Source organism: Pollachius pollachius (genome assembly GCF_949987615.1).
Source record: "Pollachius pollachius genome assembly, chromosome: 18".
In the NCBI taxonomy this organism is placed as follows: domain Eukaryota; kingdom Metazoa; phylum Chordata; class Actinopteri; order Gadiformes; family Gadidae; genus Pollachius; species Pollachius pollachius.
The window spans coordinates 13,559,793-13,580,661 of record NC_136951.1 but is presented as its reverse complement, the minus strand read 5'-3'; the positions used below and the strand labels follow the sequence as shown (position 1 = coordinate 13,580,661).

The following is a 20,869-nucleotide window of genomic DNA, read 5'->3' as shown; positions in this document are numbered from 1 at the left end:
CTGCCAGCCAATCGGAATGTAGATGTCTCTCGCCAGCGTGGGTCCCAGTAAACATATGTGAGTACTTTAGTTCCTAGTTCCTACCACACATTTGTTCCTTCATCATGATGCGTGAGAGAATAATTGCGGCTATTGCAGGGCATCGTATTTGTCCGCGATTGCATAGCCAACGTGGTCTTATTATAGCCCGATCATTAACTAAAAAACACATGAGAAAGAATAAAGCATCCATCATATCATTTCAACAATGTATGAGGGCATACGCAATCCGCATTACGCAACAGGGATTGTCGCACAGTGGAATGCTGATGGAAACCAGCGGACGAGCGGTAGGTGGAGATGTGCACTCATTTCAGAAGCAGGGAGATACCGCACAAAAATCTATTTCTAATTTGTCAGTTTGCCGTGTGTCTGCCTGACACAAATGCTCCCATTGAGCGGATCTTTTCCATAATAAACAATACCACACACACACAAACACGTGAGAGCGATCAACTAAGCTATAATCTAGCATATAAATAATCGCTACATTAATTAGTTATTCAGTGTTTCATATATTTATGCTCATTATTCTTTTTCTATTGACCAAACTTATGACTATCTTGTGTTTTTGTGGCTCGGCATCAGCAGCAGCACTTGCCTCAACTACGAGCGTGCAGGCAAAAAGCGCGGCTCCTTTAAATTGAAAAGCAAAATCGCAAGAGCGATGTGAGCTGTAAATATTTTGGACAGCGTTGCGTTTTGAGCTATTCTGCGATTTTGCATCTGGTGTGAACATACAATAAGTACTTTTTCGGTGTGTACTTCCGGTAGAAGCTAAATGTTTTTAGCTAATGCTAAAAGCTGAATGTTTTAGATGCTAAAAACTATTTCTCACGCTATGACTGGATTTACCATATCACTCTGTGAGCTGATCTCATGAACAACATTAAGAAAGAATATCGTCAAAAAAGCTTTTCCGAGTTACATGCATACAGTACATCAGGGGTGCCCAATACGTCGATCGCGATCGACTGGTCGATCGCAGGGCCAATGAGAGTAGCTCACAGAACTCGCCAAGAAAAACAAAAAAACGGTTTTCAGAAAAGCAATTCATCCAATCATTTAATGATATTAAAATGTGCCCGCTGATTGACGTGTAGACAGGCCAGTCTGCTTGTTGCTAAAAAGTTTGTTACACCATTACCATAACAACCAGACAAGCGCCAATCGCCGCTTTCCTTTTACCGCTGCATTTACGTTTGCTCGATTCTCTGTGTAGTAGCCTACGAAATATGATTCGGAAATGAATGAGGGAGGTAAAGAAATTAAAAAATCGAAGACTTACCATTTCCATCAAGAATGGGAAGAGGACTTCTTATTCACGATGTCACACTCAAAGTGTGTCTGTCTTATCTGTCGATCCAGCATTGCACTTCCAAAGAAGGGGAATGTAGAGAGACATTTTCGAATGGTTCATCGAACCTTTGATACAGACTTTCCTCCAAGCAGTGAATTGAGAAAGAGAAAGGTGAGGGAGTTGAAGTCTCAGCTTCTTGGACAGCAGTCTCTTTTTACTCGGCCAACATCGAAAGCCAAGGCCGCAACAGAGGCATGGTTCCGGGTGAGTCGCACGATTGTTAGGCACAAAAAGTGTTTCCAGGATGGAGTTATGGTGAAGGAAGCCTTCATTGAAGCATCAGATGCGTTATTTAAAGAATTTAAAAACAAAACGGAAATAATGTCTGCAGTCAAAGCTGTTCAATTGACAAGAAATACAGTGACCAGGCGATGCGAAATGATGGGCGACAACTTAGTACAGCAGCTTGCTAAGGACATTGACTGTTGCGAGTGCTACTCGCTACAGATGGACGAGTCTACCGACATCACAGACAAAGCCCAGTTGTGCATTTTTATTCGAATGGTTCATGATATGACTGCAAAAGAGGAACTTTTAACAGTTTTGCATATGAACGCACACACACGGGGGGAGGACATTTTTCAGATTTTCAAAACCTTTATCGACAAGACTAAGATTCCAGTGTGCAAGTTGGTGTCTATCACGAGGGACGGGGCGCCTGCCATGGTAGGCTGCCGTAATGGATTTGTTGCCAAATGCCGAGAGGATGAAGCGTTTCCTGACTTTCTAAGTTACCATTGTATCATACACCAACAAGCGTTGTGTGCGAAAATGTTGAACATGAAGGAGATCATGGACGTAGCAACAAAAGTGGCCTGTTCTATCCGTGCAAAATCTCTCCAAAGACGACTCTTCCGCTTGCAGCTTGAGGAGGCTGACAGTGACCACACGGAGCTACTCCTTCACACAGACGTAAGGTGGTTGAGTAGGGGGAAATTCCTTCAACGATTTCGCGATCTCCTTCCCGAGATAAAGCAGTTCCTTCAGGAGAAAAAACATGCAGAATACGAGCAACTTAATGATGATCGTTGGTTGCTTGATTTGGCGTTTTTAACTGATGTGTCAAACATGCTCAATGAGCTAAACGTGGAATTACAGGGCAAAGAGAAACTCGTGATCAATATGATAAGCACAGTGAACGCCTTCAAGGGAAAACTTAAACTGCTTCCTTCAAAGATCCAACGCCATGATCTGGGAAACTTTAGCAACCTTGCATCTGAGCTGAATAATCAAGAAAAGGACTCAACGGAGTTTGACAGTGCATGTTATGCAAAACAGATCGACACCGTCCTGTCAGACTTTGACAGGAGATTTCAAGACTTCGCTCTACTCAAGCCAGTTGCTACGTTCATGTGCTTCCCTTTTCGGGAGGATGCTGAGATCGATGTCCTCGCTTCCAAAATCTCAACAATGTTTCAGCTCAGTTCTGCTGAAGTTGAGGATGAGATCTTGACACTGCAAGCAGACATTAACCTGAAGGCCAGGGCCAATGAACAGTTCTGGAGTTTGCTCACAGAAGAAAAGTATCCCAACATGAGAAAATGTGCAACATCTCTGACTGCAATATTTGGATCTACGTACTTGTGCGAGTCAGCCTTTGCACATATGAAAATTATAAAATCCAAATACCGCTCCACCCTGACCGACAATCATTTGGAGGCGTGTCTAAGACTGACTATCAGTAGCTATTGCCCGGACTATGCATCCCTTGTGGACTCCATCCAATGCAAGTCATCATCTGAATAAGGTAACCTACTGACCACTGATGTGAACATGCCCCTGTGTATGCAAAAAAAAAAAGACTACATGCATAAAGTTAATTGTCTGAAAGTTTCAATGTTTGAACAGTGAATTGTAGTTTCCTAGTGTTAAAAAAGTGTCCTAGTGTTATTTGATCATAAATGTAGGCCTACTGAATTTTATTGGCAATGTAATGTGAACCTGCCACATGAAAAAAAAAAATGGCTACATGCAATGTACACATAAAGTTAATAGTACACATAAAGTTAAAGTTAATGAAAGTTTCAGTTTGAACAGTGAGAGTTAGAGCGTGTACTGTGGGCCAAATGCCACTATCTATGTATGTATGTTAAAAGAAAATCCTAAATAAAAAAAAGTTACATTTCAATGTGTGGATTTTTTTAATCATAAATGTAGGCTACTAAATTGTACGGGCAATGTATTGTCGCTGTGTATGAAATCACATGCTGATTAGTAGCCTCTATTGTGGATGTTACTCTTATTATTTCCAGGGTTGGTATGGAAATTAAACTCAATCGTAAAATAATTAAACTTGTCATTTTGTGAAATAGCCCGTATGACACTGTGTGTTCGTTTTGGTATTGTAAATTTAAAAAAGACAATGTGCGTAAAAGATAGTGTGCGTAGTTAGTAGATCATTCTGACCCAGACACTTAAAAGGTAGATCACCATTCAGAAAAGTGTGGGCACCCCTGCACTACATCATGCTTTCACCACACCAGTACATCATCCTTGCTCTCAAAGTTTTTTATCACGAATGTACAATTCTAAATTGTCTGGCCCATTATTTTTGGGTCCAATACTGCCCCCTCATGGACGTGACGCGTGTGCTTTACTGTGATTGGGCAATTTCTTTCAAGTTTGAGCTGGCCAATGTGTAGAGACCTGGATGGCAATATATGCAGTGGGCTCACCGAAAACTGGATATCTTAAATATCCTTCTCTGAAGATATACTAGTCATGTCTGGAAGAGGTAAAACCGGCGGAAAAGCAAGGGCCAAGGCCAAGACCCGCTCATCCCGTGCCGGACTCCAGTTCCCCGTCGGCCGTGTGCACCGACTTCTACGTAAAGGAAACTACGCTCATCGCGTCGGAGCCGGCGCTCCCGTCTACCTGGCGGCGGTGCTCGAGTATCTGACCGCTGAGATCCTGGAGTTGGCTGGAAACGCTGCCCGCGACAACAAGAAGACCCGCATCATCCCCCGCCACCTGCAGCTCGCCGTCCGCAACGACGAGGAGCTCAACAAACTCCTCGGTGGCGTGACCATCGCCCAGGGCGGTGTACTGCCCAACATCCAGGCCGTCCTTCTGCCCAAGAAGACCGAGAAGCCCGCCAAGAAGTAAACTACCCACCTGACTTCAGATCTCAAAGGCTCTTTTAAGAGCCACCCAAATTCGCTTAAGAGTTACTTTCTGAGCAAGAAGGCGTTGGTGTTATAATGTTTATATGGGCGACTTACCTTTTAACTATTTCTTCATTAAGATGAAATTCGATACATTTGCGATCAACCAGTAAATTGCCAGATGACTACATACCATTTCCAACACAACTTGAAAGTAACGAAACAAGAATATTGATTATGGAATGACAATTAGTCACATTACTATTATGGGAGAATATTTGCTGGTGCCGGTTTCAGACTTCTGGTTGCATATTTCCACCATGTTGTAGACTTTCTGACATTACAAACTAACAGCGGCAGACTGTCCCACTTATATTAACTACAAACATTTAATGTCTCAAAGGATCTTCGTTTTTGTTGACTGATCAACGCATATTATACTCTTACATCTCTTGCTGACAGTTCGGTGTAGTCATGTTCCGTTGAACAACCTAGATTTTTGGCTGCAAGTAATTCTTTAACTTTTTGAACAGTAGGGACGTTAAATAACAATTGCACTCAATGATCTTAATGTCTGAAATGTAACTTGTTGAAACCTGCCGAAAAACAGCTCGTTGGCTAGGATGGTTGTGGCGCTAGACCCGTAATTAATGAGCTGAAGCGTTGGACTTAAGCTCTTTAGGCTAAATTGTTGCTGAATTATATATAAACATTAGGATGCTGCTCCACTTGTGTAAATAGCACCATTTACTTACAAACGTTTAATTAGTTTAATGATTGATTTATATTGTAAGTTTACATTGTTCAGTAGTTTGCAAGTTGGTAAGACTAGGATAATTTAAGTCATCCTCCAATAACTAGAGCAGGATACAGTAATGCCACTGGATACAATATACATTAATAGCCAGGCCTACATGGTTGAACAACAAAATTAAGGGGAAGTTTCTTTGAGAATATGTGGGTGGCTCTTAAAAGAGCCTTTGGGGGTTGGAGACAAGGTTACTGTCTAACCGCCGAAGCCGTATAGAGTGCGGCCCTGCCTCTTCAGGGCATAGACCACATCCATGGCGGTGACGGTCTTCCTTTTAGCGTGCTCGGTGTAGGTGACTGCGTCACGGATCACGTTCTCCAGGAACACCTTGAGGACACCGCGGGTCTCCTCGTAGATCAGACCGGAGATACGCTTCACACCGCCGCGACGAGCAAGACGGCGGATGGCGGGCTTGGTGATGCCCTGGATGTTGTCACGGAGAACTTTGCGGTGACGCTTAGCGCCTCCCTTTCCGAGACCCTTTCCTCCTTTGCCGCGTCCAGACATGTTTCAGTTACTTGAGGAGCATATGAATACCGCTGGAGTGGCGCTCCGCCTTTATAAAGGCTCGCTGAGGACCGTGAGACGATGGGCTGGAGCTGAAATGCAGACCCCGCCCATCGTCTCCATTCATATGCTCATACAACGCCATCAACCATAATAATACTAGGCCTATTTGTAATTAACGATGCGAGCTTTTATATTTCGCCATTCATTAAATACCAAATCAAGGAAGTCTATCTAAAGATTTAGGCTACCCGGTCGATTATTTCCACATAAATTTGATATTTTAAATTCCATACATAAACACAAATATATTTTCCATCACGTGATACATGTCTTTACAAGAGCATTAATTATCCTAATTTAAGCATGCTCCATCCTATCTGTACCAGTAGACCTACTGGTATGGTCATGGTTGACCCTATTTCTAAGTTGATACGAGTCATAAATATACATTTCACCGATATTAATTAATCGCGCTGACAAATACCCTGATTAGATAAATCTATCAAAACTCGAGCCCAGTAGTCATATAGGCCTACACCTTGACGTTTTGACATAAATCAAAGAAAAATGATATAGGAAACGTCTGATGATAAACAAGGTTGTCTTAATTCTATCTAGGACGCATTGTTTAACGTTCGTATCGTTAAACAAAATGGGAGTAGCGTTTTCCTAAAACATGGTGAAAACAAGTATCCAGATGTCTCAAACCGGCCCCCGCCTAAATGTTCCGTCCATAGTAATGTGGCTTATGGTAAATTCTTGTTTTATTACGTCCGATTACCGATTATTATTGTTATAAAATTATCTTAAGTGCATCCTGATGAAGACCGTTAAAGTTGAATTAGTCGCCTTAATAAACCTTATTTAACCAGTCTGGAACGCCATCTCGTTCTTCAGTTATTAAAGCAGTTATAAATTAGAAACAGGAAAGTTGCGCTTTAGGGAACACTTGAGTGGCTCTTAAAAGAGCCTTTGGGTACTGAAGTCAGGTTGGTGGTTTACTTCTTGGCGGGCTTCTCGGTCTTCTTGGGCAGAAGGACGGCCTGGATGTTGGGCAGCACACCGCCCTGGGCGATGGTCACGCCACCGAGGAGTTTGTTGAGCTCCTCGTCGTTGCGGACGGCCAGCTGCAGATGGCGGGGGATGATGCGGGTCTTCTTGTTGTCGCGGGCAGCGTTTCCAGCCAACTCCAGGATCTCAGCGGTCAGGTACTCAAGGACCGCCGCCAGGTAGACGGGAGCTCCGGCACCAACGCGATGAGCGTAATTTCCTTTACGGAGAAGTCTGTGCACACGGCCGACGGGGAACTGGAGTCCGGCACGGGATGAGCGGGTCTTGGCCTTGGCCCTTGCTTTTCCGCCGGTTTTGCCTCTTCCAGACATTTTGATTAAGGTCCTGGTGAATTTCAAACTATCATGCTTCCACGAGCACGCCGGAATATATTGTCATTGAGGTCCGTGCTCATTGGCCGACTCAGACTTGAAAAGGATTGACCAATCACAGAAGAATACATTTCCGCCCAAGAGGTAGCACTAGTAGTCTAGTCGAAAGCTAATAGCCCCCCATTGAAATGGAAGAGAGTAAACAGATATAACATGTATAGGCTAACTATTATGGTTAATTATTGATGACGTACCAAATCCGAACGGAAACCTTTTGAATCAGAAAATGTGGAACTGAAATATTGGGAATGCTGGTTTAAGCTATACAACTACTGCTGTAATCGGCAGTTTCTTTAACATTAATCAATTTAACTCATTACATAGTAAGTCGACATTCCAGCGCTTCATATTTGTTATCATTTAACTCATGTAATGTCGAAGTATTATGACATTACAGATCAAGGCATGATCTTACTTTAAAGACATTGTTTAGCAGCTTACCAATGCTTATGAAGGCTATTTGGTGGTTTACAATTTTAGGTTTACATTAGATCATTGCAGTATCATACTACCGTGTAGGCTAATGCCAACTACATTGATTACAGGCTTTATTTTATTGCGAGCCCTTTGATTAATTCGCCCGTGGCCTTCTGCATGACGCAGTATTCATGGATAAATGTGGAATTAACACCCTATAGGATGTGTACATTTAAAATATTCTTCCAATACATTTTAAAGGTTGAATATCTTGTGGCCTACTAGATACCGCAGATGTGATCGCTTAAAGAGTACGTTTCTAGGTGAACCAATATGAAAGTCGTCAACTATGGTTTGTGCGATCAAAGAGGTATGAGAAACGTTCTTTAAGAAATGTAGGTGGCTCTGAAAAGAGCCTTTGTTGGGGAGGCAGACGGAGTACGTTTAGGCGCGTTCTCCGCGGATTCGGCGGGCCAGCTGGATGTCTTTGGGCATGATGGTGACCCTCTTGGCGTGGATAGCGCACAGGTTGGTGTCCTCGAACAGGCCGACGAGGTAAGCCTCGCTGGCCTCCTGAAGAGCCATGACGGCGGAGCTCTGGAAGCGGAGGTCGGTCTTGAAGTCTTGAGCGATCTCCCTCACCAGGCGCTGGAAGGGCAGCTTGCGGATCAGCAGCTCGGTGGATTTCTGATACCGACGGATCTCCCTCAAGGCCACGGTCCCGGGCCTGTAGCGATGGGGCTTCTTCACGCCGCCGGTGGCCGGGGCGCTCTTGCGGGCAGCCTTGGTGGCGAGCTGCTTCCTGGGCGCCTTGCCACCGGTAGACTTACGAGCGGTCTGCTTGGTTCTTGCCATTTCGTCGTTTCAGAAATTGTGTGAAGCACACAGCGGTTGATCGAAGTTTATATAGCCTGCCCCCGGAAAGCCCGCCCCAAGCTGATTCATTTTACAAGAGCTAATGTCCCGCCTTCAATATGACAGACACCCTTTCTTTCAATGGCTTTCCATGATAGACAATTCAATTTTTGAACAAAATAACGGTTTTCTGGCGGACCGCGCTCTTGACTTTCTCTTCAGTTTTCTTTGGGGTATTTGAATACACATTTGAGCGCGTAATTTTTAAATTCTGTAACAAACAAATTTGAAACATATCTGTATATTTATTTATAAAAAAATATTTGCTATATATCATTTGGTTAATAGATAATGGAAATGTAATAGTAGATTTATTAGGTTGAAGGGGGGAAACTGTGTTGGTCCTATTTGATAACATAACATTTGATCAAATCGTTTGTTTAAACATTATTATATGATTAGTTTAATTGGTTGCTGGGGTGAGTGGCGCCCATCAGAGAGGAGGCTCATGCATTCTCTCACTATTAAAGTGCAAACTTTAAGTGCATCACCATTTTTCTGCCACACATCGAGGACCAACGCAATACCTTGGGTCTCAGCTGCTGTGCTCATATCCCGGGTTCGGGACAATAAGTCCAGGAGCAGAATGAATGTTGGCCGTCTGAGGTAGGAATGGTGTTCAGGCCTACATATCATCCTGGGTTTAAACTTTTGAATAGCCCTAGGACAATGGCCGTATGCTATTTCAACAACCTAGATTACTGATTTGAGATATAGTATGAGAGCAATACCGTTTTACTGCTATAATCCAAATATCAACTTCAATATTATTATATTTCAAACATAATATAATTCATTCATTCTTCTTACCACACACTAATGTATTAGTAATAACAAATAAGCAGGATCTGGGTGAATGTCAACGGACGTGTAGATGGCTATTGTCTTAAAAGTACTTCTAAAGTAGCCTACTACTACTTCTAGCTGTCAACGTCTTATTTCTTTTTACTTATTTTTATTTTATATGGTCTTAAAAAGAAAGACGATTGAAACGAATTGATTACGCTGGTCTCACCTCGTTGGTGGTTAAATGACCAACAGCTGAGGACACAGGTATTTTAAATATAAAAAGAAAAAATAAAAATTATGACCGTCAGTCCTTTTGTAATATTAACCTTTCAATAACTTTCACAATTGCATTGTTGATAACGCAAAAAATGTAGTGCGTGGATATCCCTCTGTGCTAGAGAAATTAGGAAATGAGGAGATGCTCCAAGTAAAGAGTGGACGGAACGTTTGCTCTTAAAGTGGAGTGGTTGGCTCTTAAAAGAGCCTTTTTGATGGAACAATTGGCGATCTACTTCTTCTTGGACGCTGCCTTCTTCGCGATCTTGGGCTTGGCAGCCTTCTTCGCAGGAGACTTCTTAGCCACGGGCTTTGCTGCCCTCTTAGGGCTCTTGGCGACCTTCTTCGGGCTCTTAGCCGGTGCCTTCTTGGCAGCTACTGGCTTCTTTACCTTTTTCGGGGTCGCCTTCTTAGCTGACGCAGGCTTCTTGGCAGCGGGCTTCTTGGCCTTCTTTGGAGTAGCCTTCTTAACGGCAGCAGGTTTCTTGACTGCGGGCTTCTTCACTTTAGGTGCAGCAACCTTCTTAGCGGCTGGCTTCTTCACCTCCTTGCTGACTTTGAAGGAACCGGACGCTCCGGTACCCTTGGTCTGGATCAGGGTGCCCTTTGCCACTAAGCTCTTCACGGCGACCTTGACGCGGGAGTTGTTCTTCTCCACGTCATAGCCGGCAGCGGCTAAGGACTTCTTCAAGGCAGGCAGAGAAACTCCGCTGCGCTCTTTGGAAGCAGACACCGCCTCAACGATCAGCTCGCCGACACTGGGTCCGACCTTCTTCGGCTTGGCCGCAGTCTTCTTCTTCGTTGCTTTGGCCGGAGCGGCGGCGGCAGCTGCGGTAGGTGCGACTTCAACCATGTTCTTGAGTAGTTCTCGTACAAAGGTCTGAATTAGAGTTGTGACTGACCGGCGCCGATGGGCTGTGCTTATACACAATATGAGAACCGTAGAGACTCAACCAGCGAAGGGTTTCTCGGTCAGGAGGAAATATGGTCTCATTTGTGTTTCCTCCTTCGTTGTATGTGGATACAATTGTCACACGATTTCAATATTTGACACGTATATTCCACAAACTACAAGAAGACATGTTACATTTCAAACGTGCCAAGTTGTAGGCTCAATGGATATCGGGAATATTTCTAAAAACGCTTATATTGCGATGTGTCATGGTTATGATACAACGAAGACTTCTTTGAGATGTCTTTTTTATTAATGCCTAAGCACTTTAATAATGAGGACAGTGCTTTTTCATATACTTGTGACATCTGACAAACGTTTGGCAGTGATCAACTTGTCATATGTGTCTGTTGCTTAGGTTTAAATTAACGATTAGAGTGGCTGGTAAACACACGCGTCAGTAGAGGCTTGCGATGCCGCAGCAGGACAATCAGACACGTGAACGTCTGCCTTCTTCCAAAATAGATAGGATATATTTCGTTTAACAAATTGTTTAGAAATGTTTAAAAAATATTTATTATTTGTATCGACTGTACGGGTAGTTCATTCCGTGGTGCTTTCCGTCCCCAGTCTAACTTGGCGTCTGTCATATCCTGCATCGTTTGAGAGAGATATTTATGGATTGAGGGACAACTGCATTTTATTGTTAGACAGGTCTACTTCTTGTACTTTGCGATGATAATACGATTGACTCCAATCCCATCTAATTGAACGACTTTTTGTTGTGCAATATATTTTACATAAAAACGATTTAAAAAAATAGCATTTATCAGACGCTATTATCCGCAGCGAATTACAGCCATTCATACCCACATTCAGGGTGTGTTGCCTTGCTCAGGGACCCCTCGACAGCAGTATATAAATTACTTAATATGTTAACCAGATCATATTGATTAAATTGTATAACAATAAAGTATTATTTTTTTTGTAATTGTTATATCAGTATGATGTCAGATTGTGTAATATATGAGATGTACTTTATTCATCCCATTTGGGGACTTTTAATGATTGTTCACCACAAACAGTAGCCTACATTAAAAAGGTTGGAAATTTAATTGTATTTAAAAATATATCGACAGAGAGTTCTTCTAGGAGACCAAATTTGAATGTTAGAGTTAACACATTCAATTAACAATACATACTTTGGATGGCAGCATTTAATGTTGGATTTATACATCAAGAGTAGAAATACGAATCCACAAGTTCAGAAAACTGTACAAAACGTTTTTTCAGTTAACAAAATTATAACCAAACTTGCAGTACTTTAGAGTGAAACCAACTACATATCCCTGACCTATTCAAGTTAGACTCATACAACACACAACCCTATAAAATAATGTTTACATTTCGAGAACAGGACAATATAATACAATAAATAGACCATGTGGTGTATCAGCTTAGCATGAATATGACAATCAAAGTCTTGCAAGATATATAACATTAGAAGATGGTTAAAAATGACATGAAAAGTGGCACGAAACTACGTCCAGTTGCAATTACTACATTATAAACCCAGACAATTATAATACATATTATTAAATAGAAGAGTTCCTAAATGTACGTTTTCTGTCAATGTTCAGTTTGTGTGTGATTATTTGAACTCGAATTTAAACACTTATTGAAAATAAATAGCTGTAGGGCGGGGTGTTCTAGGCAGGAGGTCGGGACATCTTATCCTCATGGTTACCCCCTAAGTTGTGATGCCTGAAACGCCTGTAACTATGGGGGCCGTTTACAAACTTTTCCTGCTGAGAAACGTGCTTCACTTTAGCTCTAGCTTTAATACATTTTCCCCACATATAGCAAATAAGCCACCCTCCAAAATGCATTTCAGTTTCCATGTCACCTTTTCCACATAGGCCTTATTTAAGTATCTATATTTATTATCTAAATCTTAAATCCCAAACTAAACCCTAAATCTAAATTTGATATCCAAATCTTACAACTAAATTGACATCCTCAATCTAAATCAACATTTTATATCTAAATCTAAATCTTAAATACGTATACGCTAAACCTACATAAACTAATTGGTTCTGACTCCTAAGCAGCCCTATTTCGGAGGCGGAATCACGTGCATTGGGTGAACAGCAGTCTATCTGACATCTAGCTCATTTAAATTGGGAAAAATGCCAAATTCTAGCAGTTAGGACAGCATAATGGGACGCGCGGTAGAAGCTGGGATAACAGCAGCTCTGCAGGTCAGATCCACAGGGACAGACAATTCATCTCACACTGCTGTGGCATTGGTACGTTTCTTAACATCATTGGTATTGAAAGGTCCATGGCAGTCCTCTCGCCCCGGGTGTGGGTAGTTCTTAGGACAAGCGGTATGAGCAGGGCTGCATTAGAAAAACATGATATAGGCTAATGTAACCCATATTCAATTATTATACCAATAACAATAATTGTGTGGGAGTGTGTGTTGGATGATGGCTGATGTGAGCAGCCTCACCTGGCGGAGTCTGATTGGACTCTGGGGCTGCGCACACCTGTTGCACATTGAGAAATCGGTGTGCAAAGGTTAGACCAGCCATCACCGCACACACATTGGGGAGTCGGCTGCTCTAACATGCAGCGGAGAGCCCATGGCTTACACAGTGAGCAAGCATTAGAATGATTTTGATTGAATTCACTTTAACATGGCTCACTACAGATAAATGTATGCTATCTGTATGAAAAAAAAGACCCTTTGATTATTTAACCAACATTAATTTACTCTTTCATTCTAGGTATCAATGCCGCCATGGCGACTACATCACAAAGATTGGTAGAATGTTCTAAAATTGAGAATGTATTTACAACTGGGGTAAGGGGTAAATTTGAACACATTAAGTACAAAAGTTTACAATATTATATAGTGTAGAGACCGTGTTCAGTGGGCCACAAGGGATCCAGGGGGGGTTCGGACTACCGCTGGTTGGACCTTTGGCGCCACCTCCTGGGTCCTCTGCGGCACTGACTTTATGCCGGATCTGTTTGGAGAATGTTGGACACAGTCACCGAGAAATTCATGGTTTTATGTTAGGTTAAGCGTTGTTTGTGTGTAGTGTGTGGGTTCAACAAAGGGATCTTGTAATCTACTTCACCTGGGCTCCCGCCTCATCCTTCCCGTGCGTCTCGCCACAATATTCACTTCATAGGCGACGGGAATCGTATACACGGACTGTGTATGGCCGCAGCTGTCTCCGCCATTTTGGAGCGCTTAAGCCATTTCTCAAGCGATTTCAATGAATCGTGTTTATAATAAAGGGTTAATGATCTACATGGAGTAGGCTAGACCCATTTGTATCATAAACGCGTTATAATGTAGGCCTAAATGTAATCATGAATTGTATCCAGAAAAACCGCAGCACCCCTGTTCGCTCGTGTTTGTCATAACCACTCCAACATGGCGGCGATGTTAACGTAGGCTACGACCCAAAGGCCAGTATTTCATGCTCATTGATCGGACTGAAAGTGTGATCTGTGACTGACTGCTGCTAAACCAAAATTGTCTCGGTGTGCAGAATGACCAGCCCCATAGAGCTGGGAGTAGGATGTACTGTAGATATTGACTGGTGGTTATGTGCAGTTCTGAATTGTTCTTCAAATGAGGTAAATGTAATATAGAAGGAAGACGTCGGGTTTTGTTGTTTAGGTCATACCTTCAACCGTCAACTTACATTTGCACTCAAAATCATAAAACACTGGGGCATAAAAATGGCTGCAATCTCTCTTAAACCGTTCAATCCGTTGGTTGTGAACAAAGCCTCCCCTGATCCAGAGAAGTCTCCTCTGACACTCCTCAAGTCCTCCCAGACTATTCTCTCTCTCAAGTGTGGTAGTCATGTGCAGTGGTATGCAAAACTCCTCTAGTGCATGCAAGTGTTCCGTGGACACCGTGTTGGCTCTGTTTGAGCAACAACAGGTTCATCACCATTCTAAGGAAACCCCTGGTAAGTTGATGATAACCATCCACATGCCAGTTGAATTTTGGGCATGGCAGTGTAAAGGCGTCGTTGATTGATCCCTTCTGAATCCATCCTAAGCAATGACTGTCGAAGGCGGTGTCACTGTACAGTGATGCCCCCGGATCACAGATGACCATAAGCCATGGACTCAACAACATTAAGGTGCGCTGCTTTAACTGCAACATTTCCGGTGTGCATCTTTTACAGATGAATATTTTGAGATCTGCAACCTGTATTTTCTCATGTCATCTGGGATGGTTGCTGACATCCCTTAATGTGAGGCTGCATGTGATTTTGTAACTCTTAATTAAAGATTCTGAAGCACTATTTCTTTCTGACGATTCCTTGCTCTCTCATCCTGAGAATGCACAGGGTAATATTATTCAGTGTATTTCATGAAGCACAATCAATCAGTAACCTAAGTTTTAATTCTGCAAGTCTGGATCTGTTTCTTTGATACCTGTTACCTAACATTATACAGCCATTAGCTTGCTACTATAAATGGTATGAAATACCACTGACACACATGGCAGACATCGTTCCTCTCAGGTTTACTTGTGGCCTATTAATGTTAGATCTTGCAAACATGTCTGTTAGAGACTGGACAAACAAGTACATGTTCAAAGGGCTGTACAACAGGTTTATAAACAGTAATCTTTCGACGTGTTGAAGTTAGTTTGTTGTTGGATATTTGGATATTAATTTCTGGGTTCATCAGCAATTCCTGCCTTTCTTTCAGTCCATCTTGGCTGACAACCAAGGGACACCACCTGCTCCTGACTGCTTACTTTTCACAAAGCGATCGTCAATAAATAACCCCATACATTTCCTATGGAAAATTTACTTTTTGCTCCATAACTTCCATGGTATGACACCAAAGCACCCCAAACCATTGCAACAACTGTTTTAGGTGGTGCTTATTAGACACACCAAAGGATATTATTTGTTGCACCTACAATTTTATTTGATTTTTTAAAGAACCCATACTGAAAAGATTAATTTGTTGAATATCCAACAACTAACTTCACCACGGTTATTCTTTACAAATTCATGATACAATCTTTGGTACCGTATGTGGCATAGACACGGTTAACGTTGGTAGGCCACCAAGTAAAACAAGTAGCCTAGGTCGTGAATTTCATAGCGGTAGAAATATCAAATGGGTCTTTAACTGGGAATTAGAAATTGTCCGAACCAAGTGCAATGTGTCAAAGAAAGTTATTCTGCTATTTTGGAATTAGTTCTTAAACTGGGAAAATACTACTTCATTTGTAGTCGAATGAAAAAAAGATGTTTTGATCGACTATTGAATTACCAGAAAACATGCTATAATGTGATGAAATAGAGTATAAATTGGCTATTGTTAGAAAGTTTCTGCCATATCGCTCCACCGCAGTTCCACAGCAGCTGGTTCACTTTTCTCTGTGTTATCAAATGCAGTCGCTACCCTACCTCCTCACTTTTACACTCAAATTAAATGCTCGATGTTGTATTTATAGTGGATCCGGTGTACAAATAAGGAGAAGCTCTTTCAGAAACATGTAGGTGGTCCTTAAAAGGACCTTTGGGTTTGGTTTGTAAACTATCGTGTCTACTTGGAGCTGGTGTACTTGGTCACGGCCTTGGTGCCCTCAGACACGGCGTGCTTGGCCAACTCACCGGGAAGCAGCAAGCGGACGGCGGTCTGGATCTCCCTGGAAGTGATGGTGGAGCGCTTGTTATAGTGGGCCAGACGAGAGGCCTCACCGGCGATACGCTCGAAGATGTCGTTGACGAAGGAGTTCATGATTCCCATCGCCTTGGAGGAGATACCAGTGTCGGGGTGGACCTGCTTCAACACCTTGTACACATAGATGGCATAGCTCTCCTTCCTAGTCTTACGACGCTTCTTCCCTCCCTTGACGGCGGTTTTAGAGACGGCTTTCTTTGAGCCCTTCTTGGGCGCGGGTTTGGGTGCAGGTTCAGGCATTGTTACCGTGTGACTTAAATTGCGGTGTACGGTCTGGGCGCCAGTAGGCATATTAATACAGAATATATGCAAATAGGATGTGGAGATCCCGTGGTGTGATTGGATGCGCTAGGGTACGCTCTAGAAGGACGTTTAAAGTGCGATTTAGAACGAACATGATTCTATTTTAGACTGGGTAGCCCCGCCCATTCTGCCGACGATTTGAGTTCGCCCTGCAGAAAAGCAATACATTTCTTTCTAGTTTCGATAGGTTTTTGCGGGAGCCATTCACCAAGCTGGCTTCCCCCCCTGCGCTATTGGCTGGTTTAACACAATGACGACAGGAAAGCGACGGCAAGCAGCCAATTAATTACGTACAGAGTCATTTGAACTAGGCCCATTGATCACGCATCTCATACTGAACAAAATGACAGCATTTTCCCTGGACCAATTTGGCTTGGTCTGGCAATAGCCAGGTTAAATCTATGTGATAATTGCCGCCAAACTTCCGTTCATAAATATGCAGACACCAACTGAAATATAAAAACTTGTTCATTAAACCCACATGTAGGCCTACTACTAGTTGTGTCGTAAAAATGTACCCATGTCGATAGTGTCTTGGTTTTCTACACCAAGTACTGCCATGTTACTACCAAGTAACATGGCACCTTTGTCAGAAATCTTTGCCTAGATTAATGACCTAATGTGTTTCATTTGCAATTCAGTCAATTTTGGCAATATACAATTTCCCCATAACAGCAGGAAGAAGCATCTCATATGGATGTGAGTGGCTCTGAAAAGAGCCTTTGGTTTCCATAAGTCGTCATCAAGTGTCAGGTAGTTTAACCGCCGAAGCCGTACAGAGTGCGGCCCTGCCTCTTCAGGGCGTAGACCACATCCATGGCGGTGACGGTTTTCCTTTTAGCGTGCTCGGTGTAGGTGACTGCGTCACGGATCACGTTCTCCAGGAACACCTTAAGGACACCGCGGGTCTCCTCGTAGATCAGACCGGAGATACGCTTCACACCGCCGCGACGAGCAAGACGGCGGATGGCGGGCTTGGTGATGCCCTGGATGTTGTCACGGAGAACTTTGCGGTGACGCTTAGCGCCTCCTTTGCCGAGCCCCTTTCCTCCTTTACCACGTCCAGACATGTTTCAGTAGTGGATAGCTGCTGAGAATGTGAACTGAGCCGAGTCGCTGTGAGTATGTAGGGTACTTGCGGACCTAAGTGAGAGCAAATGGGCGGGTATTTTGGCACACAAATTACGCGGCTCAGTAAATAGAGGGAAATGCTTTGATTAACTTCAATATACGCCTACGCCTTCGATTATTATTTAATTGTAAAATATATTTAAAGGATTGAAGGTGTTAGATACCAGACCTACAGGAATCCTGTATTTACATTCAACACAAACCTAAAATAACAATAACACGGTATGACGTATTGAGCAGTTGTTGATCTGCAATAGGAGTCGGTAATGATTAAATTGTAAATACTTCCAATGGATAAGAGTGGGATGTATTTGTGACATTGACTACTCGTTTTAGCATTATTTTATCGAAAGGCTCAGCGCCTTCCACCACCCTTATTTGTCATAACTAGTTTGGCTTCGGCTCACTCGTTTACATCAAACAATATGCAAAGGACATGATGGGACACTGTTGTTTGGAACTATACTATGGCTTATATACTTGATTCATGAATGTATTATTTTTCGGGGTGTTGAGAAAGCTAGATTCGGATATATGAATCTATCATGGAGAGGATTATTTCTTAACGTATAGTTGGGTGGCTCTTAAAAGAGCCTTTAGGTTCTGAAGTCAGGTTGGTGGTATAATCTTGGCGGGCTTCACGGTCTTCTGGGGCAGAAGGACGGCCTGAATGTTAGGCAGCACACCGCCCTGGGCGATGGTCACGCCACCGAGGACTTTGTTGAGCTCCTCGTCGTTGCGGACGGCCAGCTGCAGGTGGCGGGGGATGGTACGGGTCTTCTTGCAGTCGCGAGCAGCGTTTCCAGCCAACTCCAGGATCTCAGCAGTCAGATACTCGAGCACCGCCGCCAGGTAGACGGGAGCGCCGGCACCGACGCGATGAGCGTAGTTTCCTTTGCGGAGATGTCTGTGCACACTAGTGTTGACTCGTTCGCGAACGAATCAGTTCGAATGAACGAATTGTTAAGTCGAACGAACTGAACTGGTTCCTCTGTCTCGTTCGTCTCGTTCGCCTCGTTCGTTCTCAGACTTGACTCCTCCCAGACCCGCTAGTCGCTGACTCGCTGACAGTTCGTTCACTCGCTGTGTGAGTGGTGAGGAGGGACCGACTGAGAGACGTCACAACTCACGAGAGCCAGCCAATCGTATGCTGTTCTAGGACTGAGTCTAGGACGCTCTCGTTGAATTTTAGTCAGTGAGAGACAGAAATCTACCGGTTTAATGGGGATAAAACAAATGGGCTTAGTGAGCGAGCTATCTATTATTCACATTGGCCATCTGTTGCATGGACGTATTTAAAAAATGCATTGTACATATTTATAATTCGAAATTCGTCCCAGCCTTTATACCACATTTTTCACAACCTACCACCTCTCGTTGTGAAGACTAGTCACCGCGCAATTCGTTTCAATGGAAATTGCGACAGTATACTTTCAACATAAAGTGTACATATTTATCATTTGAAATTCGTCCCATCCTTTATACCAGAAACTCTAGAGTCTATAGTGTAGCGACCCTGGGACATTTAAAGAGTTTGTGTGTTATGTGTTGCATTGTATTTCGTTGTCCGTTATGCCAGTTGTTCTCTGTGCATGCATTGGATGTTCTTCTTCTCAATCAGTGTGCAGGGGGCGAATCATCAGGTCAGCTGGGAGGGCCTTGGGAGAACAGGAGGGTGGGGGCTTGCACGTTGAAGGGACCGGGTTGGGGGGTTGCCCGAGTAACCGGTTGTTGTTAGTGTGGCTTTTTGCCGTTGGCTACGGGTTTTCAGTGACCTGGTTTGTTATATTAAAGTTCCTTCAAGTACTCATGACTGGACATCGTTATGTCACCGGCGAGGTCATTACAATAGCGTATAACTGCGTTGTCTGATGACAGTTTAATGCATTTATCACAATCAACCAGCTCTCGTTTTGAAGGCAGTGTTAATTTTGGCAGCTAGATTTAGTCTTTGGCTGCACAGGGTTCTGTTTATGGGAGCCTAAAACACCCGGGAAACCCACCATCATTGCTAAATCAAGTCTATTATTTTGCTGATATGTTAAACATCCAATAATCAACTACACCACCCATCCTGCTGCGTTTTGTTAAAGTTGTAATGTTGACGTATGAGAATGAGAACGAGGGAGGCGCTGAGTCTGAGCCATTCATTCCATGATTCGATTCACCGCTACCGGAAACTCGACTGAACGAACGAATGAACTAGGGGCTGAGTCTGACTGACTCAGAGAACCGTGTATGATTCGATTCACCGCTACCGGAAACTCGACTGAACGAACGAACGAACGATTCGCAAACGACTCCTCATGACGCGAACTGATTCGCGGAAACAAATCTAAATCCAACCCTAGTGCACACGGCCGACGGGGAACTGGAGTCCGGCACGGGATGAGCGGGTCTTTGCCTTCGCCCTGGCTTTGCCTCCGGTTTTACCTCTTCCAGACATGATACTTTAAATTTCTTGAAATAATTGAGAGTGGCCTATCCTCCCAGTATTTATTGATATCTAAGACTCTGCTCATTGGCCAGCTCAAACGTGAGAGAATGGACTAATCACGGTAAAATGCATAAATTACCTCCACGCCCAGGAGGTGGCAGTAATGGACCTCAATCCGTAATTAGTCTATCTATTATGCACTACCAGTTTGAGACTGTAGGGTTGGATATTGATGTAAAAAGCAGATGATTAAATGACGTGATTGGATGGTTTACCTGGCTACCAAGGCATAGCGATGAAGTCAACGTTGGGACGGACCAAATTTAAAGGCAATTCCCATTTCTGGAACATTTTGTTGGGCTTACATATCCTCCTACACCCAACTTGGATGTATTAAAATTATTATTTTATCTTTATTAATGTAAACTTAAACATGATGACTGGTAATGCATTGCAGGAACCTTTCGGGGAGAAATGTTGCTTTTGCGTGTTAACATGTAATTGTTCGATGTGTTAACGCAACAAAAATAAAGACGTTCATTTCTATTTTTTTGTTGTGGCCAATGGATCAAGGCAGTCTTTCATATTCATGAGGTTAAGATACTTTTTCCACTGAGTACCCCCTTCAACGGCACAAAACATTTTTTGGGAGATAAACTAATGAAATTAACATAAATAATGTATGTGCGTTCTTTTTGGCA

The 20,869-nt window shown here is 43.1% G+C and overlaps 8 protein-coding genes across 8 annotated transcripts in view; 1 reads left to right on the top strand and 7 right to left on the bottom strand.

The window, feature by feature from the left end:
• Positions 1-4,120: 4,120 nt before the first annotated feature.
• LOC307089524 (histone H2A) lies at positions 4,121-4,504 on the top strand (the record flags this gene model as incomplete). The annotated part of the gene is made up of 1 exon (XM_079755863.1): positions 4,121-4,504. One exon carries the CDS (start codon positions 4,121-4,123, stop codon positions 4,502-4,504), a length of 384 nt encoding a protein of 127 aa, XP_079611989.1.
• Positions 4,505-5,509: 1,005 nt separating this feature from the next.
• On the bottom strand, positions 5,510-5,821 carry LOC307089243 (histone H4; the record flags this gene model as incomplete). The annotated part of the gene is made up of 1 exon (XM_079755421.1): positions 5,510-5,821. One exon carries the CDS (start codon positions 5,819-5,821, stop codon positions 5,510-5,512), a length of 312 nt encoding a protein of 103 aa, XP_079611547.1.
• A 1,001-nt stretch (positions 5,822-6,822) lies between these two features.
• On the bottom strand, positions 6,823-7,206 carry LOC307089737 (histone H2A; the record flags this gene model as incomplete). The annotated part of the gene is made up of 1 exon (XM_079756152.1): positions 6,823-7,206. The coding sequence occupies one exon, from the start codon at positions 7,204-7,206 to the stop codon at positions 6,823-6,825; it is 384 nt and encodes a 127-aa protein (XP_079612278.1).
• Positions 7,207-8,127: 921 nt separating this feature from the next.
• The window catches only part of LOC307089375 (histone H3.2), a gene marked incomplete at its 3' end in the record, with an annotated part of 183,935 nt that continues 171,193 nt past the window's right edge, over positions 8,128-20,869 (bottom strand). The window contains exon 3 of the mRNA XM_079755606.1: positions 8,128-8,544. Coding sequence (XP_079611732.1) covers positions 8,128-8,538 — 411 coding nt within the window. The 5' untranslated portion in view covers positions 8,539-8,544. The remainder of the gene's footprint in view (positions 8,545-20,869) is intronic.
• Positions 9,896-10,516, bottom strand: LOC307089372 (histone H1-like; the record flags this gene model as incomplete). Its single annotated transcript, XM_079755603.1, has 1 exon — positions 9,896-10,516. One exon carries the CDS (start codon positions 10,514-10,516, stop codon positions 9,896-9,898), a length of 621 nt encoding a protein of 206 aa, XP_079611729.1.
• Positions 16,160-16,588, bottom strand: LOC307089373 (histone H2B-like; the record flags this gene model as incomplete). Its single annotated transcript, XM_079755604.1, has 1 exon — positions 16,160-16,588. The coding sequence occupies one exon, from the start codon at positions 16,586-16,588 to the stop codon at positions 16,160-16,162; it is 429 nt and encodes a 142-aa protein (XP_079611730.1).
• On the bottom strand, positions 17,359-17,670 carry LOC307089374 (histone H4; the record flags this gene model as incomplete). The annotated part of the gene is made up of 1 exon (XM_079755605.1): positions 17,359-17,670. One exon carries the CDS (start codon positions 17,668-17,670, stop codon positions 17,359-17,361), a length of 312 nt encoding a protein of 103 aa, XP_079611731.1.
• On the bottom strand, positions 18,341-20,177 carry LOC307089576 (histone H2A-like; the record flags this gene model as incomplete). The annotated part of the gene is made up of 2 exons (XM_079755926.1): positions 18,341-18,646; positions 20,088-20,177. The coding sequence occupies 2 exons, from the start codon at positions 20,175-20,177 to the stop codon at positions 18,341-18,343; spliced, it is 396 nt and encodes a 131-aa protein (XP_079612052.1).